The sequence below is a fragment of the Ostrea edulis genome, chromosome 3 (assembly GCF_947568905.1).
Source record: "Ostrea edulis chromosome 3, xbOstEdul1.1, whole genome shotgun sequence".
In the NCBI taxonomy this organism is placed as follows: Eukaryota; Metazoa; Mollusca; class Bivalvia; order Ostreida; family Ostreidae; genus Ostrea; species Ostrea edulis.
In genome coordinates this window covers 41,115,324-41,128,398 of record NC_079166.1, presented here as the reverse complement: position 1 = coordinate 41,128,398, position 13,075 = coordinate 41,115,324, and the positions used below count along the sequence as shown (strand labels likewise).

The following is a 13,075-nucleotide window of genomic DNA, read 5'->3' as shown; positions in this document are numbered from 1 at the left end:
CGCAGGAATGTACCGTATTTGCTAAGTGTAATGGCGTACACCCCCCCCCCCCATCCCAATTAATTGAACGCTTTTATGCGTCTAATGTGATCAGCATATTCAAACTAGTCTCCTATTTAACCACTGACTGATCTAGATAATTCTGAACGAAAGGATGCAGTAAACTGCTGGATGTCTGGGGAATGCCCCCCCCCCCCCCCAATTTTTAAATTTAAAGTAAATCTTGGTATCTTGTTTAGAAAAACGTATTAAAAGATAAAAGAAGCAATGATTTCTTCCATTCCCGGAGAAATAAATGACAAAATCTTTTGATTTCTTAAATTCCTTTATTGAGAGAACTTAATTTTTCCAGAAACCCTTAAAATTTGCGTCATTTTACTAATTTTACTTTATTAAAAATGACATATTTCAAGCCCTATAAAATCTGTAAAATCCAGCTTTCGGGGGCTTCGCCCCCTGGACCCACTGGGGGCCGCCTCAAGGCGCCCCCAGACCCACTGCCTCATAAAGTGGTGCCCCCGTAACTGCAATTCCTGGATCCGCCCCTGTAAGTCCCCTGGAACAAGTGCGTTTTGACAAAATAAAACGCACATGCACGCTTTTTTGACATCTTATATATAAAATATCATATTTGTGAAGGAAAGGGGGGGGGGGTCTCCCGGCGCAAGATTCCACATTGCTAGCTACATGTATGTTCAACAAGTCCTTATATGGAACCGATCGCGGTAGTTCAGTGATATATCCTTTGGTTCGTAACCGCGAGGTCGCGTGTTCGAGTTCTACTCGTGTCATGGCTGCATCAAACCAGTTAATACTTTCCCATACGCATTGCTATCTAAAAGTGAGAATCACAGATCTTTCGGATAATGTGACCTTAAAAGCAGACATCCCGTGTTGCGACAGGCGTTGACACGTTAAAAAAACCCACTGCTACGCCACTGTGCGCGTACATGTAGCATAGTAAGTCTATTTGTGGTACGTCACGGCTAAATATAAGTGGGACCTAAACTAATGAAATCCTTCGTAACAAATCAAAATAAACAATCCCTCGGATGCAATACAAATGAAAGATTTTGCAATGCAAATGGAAATTATACAATGCAAAACGAAAAAAATATATAATACAAATGGAAAATATGGAATACAAATGGAAAATTATACAATACAAATGGAAAATTATACAATACAAATGGAAATTATACAATGCAAATGAAAAATTATACAATGCAAATGGAAAATATAGAATACAAATGGAAAATTATACAATACAAATGGAAAATATAGAATACAAATGGAAAATTATACAATACAAATGGAAAAGATCAAATATTGCAACGTTTGACATGCCATATAGGTGATCTAAATGTATTATTATTTGACAATCTTTATTGTTTGACAATCAGAATTTGGAAAATACTCGTTTAAAGAATGCAAGGAGACGATTTCTTATTTTAATACAACGGTAACGGAGGGGGGAGTCGAACTTTGTTAATGATTAAGAAAGGGGGAGTCGCAAAATACTTTGGATTCAAAGAACAAATAAACGTTTACCTGTTTATTTGATTTAAAGATACGTTTTAATTCATATTTGCATGTATTATTTGATGATATAGATGGAAGAGCATGTTATGATTAGCGAGATGGTGGAAATGATACCACGATCGGCTTTTTAATGCACAATTTGTAAAAAGATTTGTAAACTGAAAGGTATTCTGCAGAGGCACCTACAGTCCCTTAACGATGGAAATCAATTCCAGTGTCATTGTGGTAAATAATTTTCACAGAGCTATTTACTGAAAAGACATCAAAAACCCATGATGAAGCAAATAAAAAGAAACTTATTTGTGAACTGTGTGGAGCTTCATATACAAGTTCAGGGAACTTGAGTGACCACAAGAAATTCAAACATAAAAATGAGGGATACTTGTGTACCCACTGTGAGAAGAGTTTCAAAGACACATACCAATTAAGGAGGCATTTAGCAACTCATTCACAGGAGAGACAAGCTTGTACCAAATGTGGAGGTCACTTCAAATTAATCAAATACGGCTTATATTCGTCCAAAAGTTAAGTATTTTACCCGTTAGTAACTCATTTAAAGGAGAGAGAAGGTTACAACCCATTATTTATTGAGTGATTACTTTGACCTACAAACCTTTTGATGGGTTTTTGAAGAATTTCTATGGCGGAAGGACTTTCCACACTTAGGGCACGAAATGGTTGCAGTAGCCGAATGCTTGTATTTAATATGGTCTTTTAAAAATTTCCTTTCAAGGAAATTTTTTCCACAAATCTCACAAGAAACAGATGGCCCCCTCGATTTTTTGCCACAGCGTTTCTTGTGACCATCAAGGTCTATGAAGTGACCTCCGCATTTGGTACAAGCTTGTCTCTCCTGTAAACAATGACTAATTGCTGTAGCATTACCCGCTTTCTGCTTACAAGTTGCTTTAGCAATAGACTAAGTTCTATGCACTTTTCAGTTGGAACCCGTACCATCATGTCAACAGTATCAATTTCTAGCCCTAAAAGCACGAGACTATGTGTGGGACCTAGATATTTGTCCTCTGCCAATGGAACCCCTAATTCCTGACTTGTTTGTTTAAAAGTAACCATTAACTTTGAACAATTTAAAAAATCCTTGCTAGCGAAAATAAAATTATATAGGTAATGATCAATGGTAGTCAAGCCACTCTGTAGTTCCACAAGCCATTGTAAAAAAAGTAGCGAACTCCTCGAAAACTTTGCATGATAAAGAACAAACCATTGGAAGGCACTTGTCTATGTAATAATTTCCATCTACCTTGATTTCTAACAGGTCAAAGTCACCTGGATTAATAGGTAGAAGTCTAAATGCTGATTTAATATCCATCTTCCCAATATAAGCCCCCCTACCTACTCTAGCTAACATTTGGACAACAGAATCAAAAGATGTATAACGCACTGTGGATTCTAAAGGGTCAATAGACAGGTTCACGCTATTATTCGGAGGAAATGACAAATGAGTAATAAGGCGCCATCCTACATTATCAACTTTCGGAACAATTCCAATAGGAGATATGCGTAGATTAGATATAGGCAGTTTCTTAAATGATCCCCCAATCCTTCCTAATTTGACCTCGTTTATTATTTTCCATAATTTCGTGGGGATGTTGACATGCTGAAACTAAATTACTATTTTCTAGATGGGTTCTTTGGCCTGAATAATGTAAATGGAACCCAAAGGAAAATCCTGGCAATAATTTGTTTGCTATAGATTTATTGGGATAGTTTACCAGGTAGTTTTTTTTTTAGCACTGATTTATTTATTGGGGTTTTTCCTAGTTCCCATGTTTTTGGTTGCCTGCATTACTGAATTTGTGTGGTTGTGGTGACTGCTGTTTCCAATATTGCTGTTGGTTTTGAAACCCTGCATGGTGATTGGACGAGGTGTATATGGGGCTTGGGCGGCGATAAGATGATTGGCCCGATTTTTGTCCATAAGGTGTATAGAACTGGGGTTTATTTGGGTTGCAATTAACTTGCGGGTGCAGGCCACTACAACGAGTGCATGAATGAGAATAATGACATTGTATTTTTGTGCAAATGCCCCTGAAGTTGTAGTCGAAGCACTTTTGTGTTGTTTGTGATGTAATGTAGGGCTTAGGTAACCATAATTCAGTATCAACTTCCCCCAGGAGCTGACTGGATTGATGGCCTTGCGAAGTCTGAAGCGAAATTGTCTGTATATGCTGCTGTGGAATCTGCAGATTTTGATGGTCCTCTGTACCCTGCAGTGGGGCCGGTAAACTTAACTGAGAATGAGAAGGGTACTGTGGGGTCTCCATCGATTGTTGACTTTTACCCTTGACAGGTTGTGGATCAGGGGGTGGCAGGGCTTGGCCGTCTTGCCGTCTCCCCCTTTTGGGTGGTTGGTCTGATGTCTGTCGTTTGCGTGGCATGACAGTTGACCGCCTTGTGCAATGATTCCCTCAATGAAAATTCAACTCATTTAAATCATATACATGTACCTACATAAATCAGTAAACGAAGATCGAATAATACAGATCTCTAGCTTTTCGGTCTGGGGTAATGAATATTGCTTATTGAAAACACGGACACTGGAAGTTAATGTAAATATATAGTATGTGCATGTATAAAAAAGGAAGGGTAGGACACTCTTTTTTAGGCAAATTCGGGTTTGGGTTATTGTGGACATTTCTCAAACGGCCTGACGCGATGAATCGTTCACATATGCCTTACTTTCAATATCTGTAGGGTTTCGTTTCGTTCCAATGCCGTTCATTCGAAGAAAAAGATGTTTTTACACCTCCAAGTGTCTAAGAATTTCGCTAGACTGTCTTACTTCCGGTTTAATAGCACCGAATCGAAATGCAAGTTCTGATTGGTCAATGTAATAAACATTTATTAGCCTGGTACCCGAGGCCCTCCGATGTTCAAAGAATGAAGGCCAGGCATTGGATGTCGAATGGATTCTTCCACTGATCAAAATCCAATATGGCGGACTCAATGGTAAGTAATGGGAATGTACGTAAATGAGCGTATCATGGCTTAATTAGCTGTGTCACTTTCGATTTTATGTCATTAATTGCCAGAGACAGACCTTAGGAAATGTATAATACTTGGTTTTCCATGTGACACGCTTGTTTGATATAGTCTTATCCCTTTGTTTTCAAGTAAGTAGGTGATTCATCAACTCGCATATTTTTCACGTGTGTTAAATTAAATCTAACCGTGTCACTTCGTTTTTTCTACTATTGATGGGTTGTATTGGGTTGCTGGCGAAGATACATATTGAGTTTTATAGATGACACGCGCCAGTTTTCTTATTTTAAACCGACAATTTCAGATCGAATTTCCTCTACTCATTTTTGGATAATTTTTTGTTACATATAGATCTAATGACGTGCTTTACTTTGATAAGACTATAAGCTATAGCTGAAGTTTATATGATGACTTTCTTGTGCGATGATAGGGATGTTTTAAGTTTTTATTGGACTTACAGTGTACAATTTTACAGATTCTCAATATTATGTATATTAATCGTTTTAATTTCAGATGAATTTGCATACATATGGAAAGAAGAAACACAAGATAGTAGATGAACAAAAAATACCCTAATATATAATGCTTCATGAATATGCAAAAGCATGCCAACAGGTATAATAAGATATATATATATATATATATATATATATATATATATATATATATATAGCTTGTGTAGCAGATAAGGCTATTTATGCATTTTATAATTCAGTAACATGGTGTCTGACAATGTAATTATGTAATTCTTATGTTGACCTGCCAACTTTATGCTTGATCCAATAGGCTTGATTTAAAGTTTCTGTTGTTACTTTGGTTTATTTTGAATATTCTTCAGATTTCAGAAGGGGTCACTAACAATTTCATTGTCAACAGTTACTATTCCTCACTGATTCACTGTCCTGTTTGTCTAAAGTTATATTTGTGGATCGGTCCACAATTTTTATATATTGCCAAAAGTTATACATTGAGGTATTCTATTTTCGTGTTAGCATTATATTTTGCATTTGTTTGTAACTCAAATTATTTGTCTTCTTTATGAGAGAACTGAGCTAGTTCATACACTTCAATTTAAAAATCTTAGGCTGTAGTAGCCAGAAATTCTGTATCACAACAAAAACAAATTTTACATAATGTGAAGTACACAATATGGCACTATAGTAACATTTCATTGTTATGCTTTTGCACAAACTCATTGTACTGCTTGGATTTGATAATAAAATCACACCTGCTAAAGCTTCAAAGAAAAAATGTAGAAGATCACAATCTGGAGAAACCCAAGACATTCATCCCCCAAAACAAAGTTTTGCATTTATGTTTCTCTCACTGTATTGCAAATTTCAAGATAGTTTTCAATACATTAAATTTGTGGTACTTGTGTACCAAATTAATGACTCTTAATATAGTTTTGTGGAAAAAGGAAAAGAAAGATAACGAGATTGATCTCTTTATTTTTACCATGTAGTCTACAGACTCCAGATGGAAAAAGACAGAGAAAGAAATTCTAAAGGGGTATTCAAGGACCCATCCTCCTCCACACTAATTCATATTGGAAGGAATTAACATCCAACTTGAATGAACAATTACAGACTTCCAGAACAGGTTAACAACTAAATCAATTTGTTACAGTCTGTTATTTCAAGTTTCCCACCTCTTACAGCAATAACAAAAATAATTATTTCTGGCATCTAAAGGTGTGAGAAGTTTATCATATTCTAAAATATGTTCTATTTGTTAGTGGAAGAAATTCAATCCCAAATTGATTATATTAGATACTGACAATTTCGGTATTGATAAAACACAATAGTAAAAAGTGCATGATTTTTTTTGTATGGAATGAACTGACCTGCCTTGTTTTATTTCATGTGCATCATGCAGACCCTTTAAAAAAAGAAGCCAGATCTTCAGAAGACTTCCTTGAAAATGAGAATATTTTGAGTGGAAGTGAAGAATATGAGATGCATACAAGCAGACATCAGCATTCCCTCCCTCTTGTTTGTGTAAGTAAAACCTTCATGAATATAAAACTTTAGATGAAAAGGGAAATATATTGACATTCAAAATTCACAGTTGGTTGTTCATCTTCTGCAAAAATTACAGACTTGTTTCATTATTTATCTATGATAAAATACATGTCACGACATGATTAATATTTATGATATATGTGCATTGTGTATTTACTACTATTCCTGATCCATATCAATGCAAATCTTTACTGATTATACTGATGTTTTGTGATATTGTTTTTAATTTTTAGATCAGAGGTGAGCTTTTTGAGAAAGACTTATAAATTATGGAGGAAGTTTGAGAGTGTCAGTTCTCAGATCAAGAAGTTAGCTAACAGTAGGAGGAGTAGTAATTCATTCCACTGTATGGCCAGAGAAATATATGACATAAAAGACCTGAAAAAGGAGATTTGGCATTGTTTCATGTGGAAATTGAAGAATCTTTGAAATGGATACATGCAACACATACATGTTTCAGTTACTTGGGGATAAAACGTATGAGGAATTTTGCTAACTTTCAGATGGGAATGTGTTGCACAAGAAATGCTGATCACAACCTTCTTTTATTAGAAACCTTTTCTATGCAAATAATTATTTTAAATGAAATTTAGCTATTTCATTAGACTAGTAAACATGTTTTCTGTGCAAGTGTGTGTCTTCGACATTAAATGCTATGATATATTGAAGTACTTTTAAACAATGGAAGATCTCTACTAGTTCTTTCAAAGGAAAGCCAACAACAGGAATCGAACCTGTTCCTCCATCGTACAGATACGAAAGTGTGCACCAGTACACCATGTTGGCATATATTAAGAACTAGTAGCCTTGGAGAGTACATATTGTATTATTCTTGTACAGTTGATACTGGTTGGTGTGATATATATATATATATATATATATATATATATATATATTAAAAGAAATAGAATAAACAGTACACAAAGTTAAAAATTTAACGCAATCGCTTTCATTTTATAATCTCTATGGCTGTGGAAAACATTATATCGGTGAAACTGGAACTACTCTGCGAACTCGTATACGAGTTCATAAACAACACATTTCAGCACCCGAATACAGAAAAATTAAAGTTAGTGAACATATAGATGTGTGTGGCCACGGACAATTCAGTGTATTTCCGTTTTATAAACTGTATACAGAAAATACTATTTCCCGACGAGAAAAAGAAAGACACTTTATTAAGATTTTAAAACCGGCTCTCAATAGCTTACTGTAAAATATGTTTACTGTTATTATCTATGACGTCATAATATGCTTAACGTAAAATCCTTTTCCCTTCATTCGTTTATGACGTCGTTATGTACGTGAAATGTTAGGACGCCTTTATGACGTCAAACCATTTCAAAACTATTTTAAAATGTAACGCCTGAGGATTATAAAATGAAAGCGCTTGCGTTAAATTTTTAACTTTGTGTACTGTTTATTCTATTTCTTTTAATATTTTATACCGGACACTGTGATTTTTTTTAAAAACACAATTTGGATATATATATATATATATATATATATATATATATATAATATACATACAGCTTAGTATATATAATGTATGCCTCATGTTTGCTAGTCGTCAATAAAGCATTTAAATTGAATATATTCTTTGTTCATGAAGAAAGTCTACTATTCTGAAATTTAGATAAATCTAGCATTTCTGTATGTGAAATACCTTTAAATCTAGCTGAGAGAAATGTCTTTGTAACCCAGTGTTTATCTGGGTCAGAATAGGTCCTCTGCACCTGATTGCATATTATGAGAAAAGAGTTAACATAGAGTGATAATTGAATAAGATTGTTAACTGAAATATTGTGGCACAATTAAGAGCAGTCTGATCCTCACTGCTCAAAAGGCCAAAATATCAAGTATAGGTCTAAATACAGGCAATTGATGGTGACCCTTGAATATGGATGAATTTTAAACAATAGAGAATCAAACAATGATTGTAACTGACATATATATGATGTACATTAAAATATATTAATAACTGAACTAGCATAAGGTCACAACATAAAAGGGCTTGAAAATCTTTGGATGGAAGTTCTTGGGTCCATATGAGTGAAATATTCTCGAGAGGGACGTTAAACAATATACAACTATACAGGCATTCGATCTTGAGGCCAAAACTTATTTCCACATTGTGTTTACATAATTAGTGCATGTAGGTTTAACTTGTATCTTTCTAGAATAAAATGTTATCTTGCTTAATATCAATTATTTACAAACTGCAAGGGTGGCTCATAAACAGCTAGCAGTTGCAATAATATTTATACTGCTTAACAAGGATAACCAGTCAAAATGAGTAGAGGAAATTCGATCTGAAATTGTCGGTTTAAAATAAGAAAACTGGCGCGTGTCATCTATAAAACTCAATATGTATCTTCGCCAGCAACCCAATACAACCCATCAATAGTAGAAAAAACGAAGTGACACGGTTAGATTTAATTTAACACACGTGAAAAATATGCGAGTTGATGAATCACCTACTTACTTGAAAACAAAGGGATAAGACTATATCAAACAAGCGTGTCACATGGAAAACCAAGTATTATACATTTCCTAAGGTCTGTCTCTGGCAATTAATGACATAAAATCGAAAGTGACACAGCTAATTAAGTCATGATACGCTCATTTATGTACATTCCCATTACTTACCATTGAGTCCGCCATATTGGATTTTGATCAGTGGAAGAATCCATTCGACATCCGATGCCTGGCCTTCATTCTTTGAACATCGGAAGGCCTCGGGTACCAGGCTAAAACATTTATAAGTTTATAATGTCATTCTTATTGGTTCTGAAATAATGATAAGAATATTTGAACTATAAAAACAAACATGGCTCATGTACTTAACCACTAGTCTTTAATACCATCATGAAGTAATAATCCTGAGAATTATTTTTTCTACATATGTATTTATGGATTAGATAACATGTGTCAATTCAGACTTTAATTTTATTATTGATCAATCAGAACTTACCTTTCAATTCAGTACGATGAAACCGGAAGTAAGACAGTCTAGCAAAATTCTTAAACACTTGGAGGTGTAAAAACATATTTTTCTTCGAATGAATGGTATTGGAACGAAACGAAACCCTACAGATATTGAAAGTAAGGCATATGTGAACGATTCATCGCGTCATGCCGTTTGAGAAATGTCCACAATAACCCAAACCCGAATTTGCCTCAAAGAGAGTGTCCTATACCCTTCCTTTTTTATACATGCACATACTGTATATTTACATTAACTTCCAGAGCCCGTGATTGAAAAGAATTGACCGAAATCCCGTAACTGCTAGCGGCTATGTATATACTTGGTAAATCAGCTTAAGACTTTGATTACCAGATAAACAGATATAAGAGTCTGTAATCTAGGTGACTGCACCAGCCCAGGGTATTAATTGAATCTAGATGACTAGGCATGCAAAGGTAAAAAATACTCAACTTGTTATCCATGAAAACCCCAGTAGCTAAAAAATTTCTCATCTCGATCCCGAATTGAATTTATGACGTCAGTCGCCAAGTCATGTGAGTGTAGATCGCGCATAAATATCGTTGTGTGACCACGATATAACCATTGCATTGTACAGAAATTTAATCCTGACTAAAGCCCGTCGGTACCATTTCGCTTCTTGTATGGATAATTTTAATTAATATATCTAATAATTTGCATGCGAACAAAAGGAATTAAAAAGTTCCTTACGATTTGTACGATACCCCCCCCCCCCCCAAGTTTGAAATTGAATTGAGTCATAAAAATAATTAATTCGAATCCTTTTCCATTGTACGTACTTTTTTGCTGTATCAAAATGTCTAGAAAATTTAACAATCAATGTTTGATCAATTAAAAAAAAATCAAAAATGTAAAGAGAAAACCAGCATGGCCGGTGATCAGAGACACATGTAAAATTAGACAGACAATCCGATGCCATCGTTACTTTTAATGCGCTAAAATTGACAAATAAATCAATTAGACACAATACAATAAACAATTATGCTAAACCAAATTTAAGGTTTTACGTATTTGAAAATTCAGATATTAAATATAAATTCTTGTGAAATATGAGAACACCAACCTGTGTGTAGCAGTTATAAATGGAAAAGGTTGATTTAATCCGGGGCACTTAATTTATATATGCCCAAGAGAAGTAATTGGAGAGCAATGAAAGACAACTCAAATGGTTTGCAGCCTTCGATAACAGCATCTGATGTGAACATGCGTATCAGATGCCAAAATATTTATTTTTACCAACTTTTGTACGTTCTTGCGTTCATTCCTCCTAGGCACCTGATCCCACCTCGGCTATGTCCAGGGGTCCGATTTTGTTCAACTCTTTAGTTTGTAATCTTTATAGCAGTTATGAGATTGTTCACTGTTCGTTATAGGTAACTTTCATGTACATATTATCGATAGATTGGAGCAAAGCGATAGAATTGTAAACGTTTTGGCCAATAAAATTGATTCCTGGCTACATATTTAAAACGTCATTAAGTCTTATGATTTTAATTTTTACTTTTGCTCAATGTCGATAGATGTCATATCTTGATGTTCCTCTTTGGTAAGAGGCTTCATTTTCAGGATATATAACCCCTTCTAGGAAGGATATTTCTGTTTAGATATTTAAATGGTTCAGTGGTCGTTGTACCTTTAGCAAATCTATTATCTACTTTGGCATCTTGGAATATGATGGTAATTGACAGGTAATTACATGTAGATTATTTCATTGGCATATTCAAAAATCCACTGTTTCACATTTAGGTATGAGCGCTATTGGAATGGGATATTTTCCCAGTCACTAGAAATTTCTAACAACTTAATCCCTATGCAACTGTTTCGGTACATTAACTACGCAATTGTCAAGATATATAATGCAAGTTTATATTCTGAGTGTATGGATGGTTACAATGACAGAAAACTCGCCATTATGGTCGTTTTGATAAGGTACACTAAGTATGACACTTTCAAGACAAAGCTGCAGAAAAATTAGTTACTTTAGCTAACGGTTAACGTTGTGTAATGGTAAGGTTTAATGACAATATTACTGTCAGTTACAGTTAGGCTACCTTTGTGGTACTAGGTTAAGACTAATTAACTTTTTGTCGCTGTGGGCTTGATAGTCAACATCACATACCATGTCTGCTATCAAAACCATAACATGCTGGGTTCATAGTGAATAATTGAGGTATTGCATTGTGGTTTGCCTGCTAGTTCGGGTAACCCACGTATAAGTTTTTACCTGTAATTTAGCAGTTTCAATATTACAAATGGGTATGGCTGTCTCATTACAGAATGTGGACACTTATTCACATGTTGCATTGAAACCGCAAATAAATCTAAAAGCTTGGCAATCAAACCCCTAATTTATCCATATTTTTTTTAACAATGCAGATCTGAAGTGTATAACGCTAAAAATAATGTTTTCGAACATATAAATGCAACGACATTTTCGAAGATTTCATTCGTAAATCGCACTTTGAACAAACATGGATAGACGAATAGCGTCCATATTTCAAGCTGTTCCCCTAGCCGTCTACTCGTGTAATCTTTGTAGTGCCTCAAGCAGGTCCCATATCTTCCGCGATATCAATAATGTGAGGGATCCCGATGTAGCTCCTTTCGAATCCACCAAAACCAGTATCACTGTAGAAGTGGATATTGCACTCTTGGGAATTTTCGAAGTCAATGAAAAACAAAAAACGATGCCCGGGTCATATGTAATGTTTTTTTTTCATGGAAAGACGATCGTATAATGTGGGATCCAAGTTCGTACCAGAATAGTAGCTCTGTTCAAGTAAACGGCAAGAAGATTTGGATGCCAACTTCTCTTCGTTTCCTTAATGAAATAGGAAATGAAAATTGTATTAGCGATGATAAAGGCATTGTTACTGTCTATTCAGGTGGATATGTTACCAATAAGCTATTTAAGGAAAACACTGTCCGATGTGGTATAGATGTGACGAAATACCCATTTGATTCACAAACTTGTTATCTGCAGTTTATCAACATAAATGTAGGAACTGAATATCTTACATTTGAGGAAGAAGATTCCCACTTTTATCCCCAAAATTACGAAAAAACACCCGAAGTCTCGAACATTGTGGCTACCACAGAAAGCATATGTGAGATTCGAAATCCCACTGGTATACCAGAAGTATTGACATTCAGAATGGTGTTACAGGGATAATCTTTTTATGCAGTCACATCCACCTTGTTACCTGTAAATATTTTATCAGTGATCAATCTGTTTTGTTTTTTGTTACCAATTGAATCCGGAGAGAAGATGAGTTTCTGCATGGCTATCTTTCTAACTTTTGCAGTGTTTTTGACGATCATTAACGACTCCATGCCGCAATCATCAGACAAAGTGCCATATTTCACAATATACAGTGAAACTTCTCCAAACCGGCCCCTCACAAAACCGGTTCTCCCTGAATATCGGCCGATTTTCAAAGTCCCGGCAGAAACCTTAACATTTCCTTATAAAGAAAGTCTCACAAAACCGGCCACCCCT

The 13,075-nt window shown here is 35.1% G+C and overlaps 1 protein-coding gene and 1 long non-coding RNA gene across 2 annotated transcripts; one reads left to right on the top strand and one right to left on the bottom strand.

Moving 5' to 3' along the window:
- Positions 1–3,320: 3,320 nt before the first annotated feature.
- On the bottom strand, positions 3,321–3,941 carry LOC130053559 (uncharacterized). Its single transcript, XM_056160900.1, has one exon. The coding sequence runs from the start codon at positions 3,939–3,941 to the stop codon at positions 3,321–3,323; it is 621 nt and encodes a 206-aa protein (XP_056016875.1).
- A 510-nt stretch (positions 3,942–4,451) lies between these two features.
- LOC125675427 (uncharacterized) lies at positions 4,452–6,826 on the top strand. The gene is made up of 3 exons (XR_008802039.1): positions 4,452–4,512; positions 6,011–6,147; positions 6,424–6,826. It is a non-coding gene; the product is annotated as an uncharacterized LOC125675427 (long non-coding RNA).
- The last annotated feature ends 6,249 nt before the right edge of the window (positions 6,827–13,075 follow it).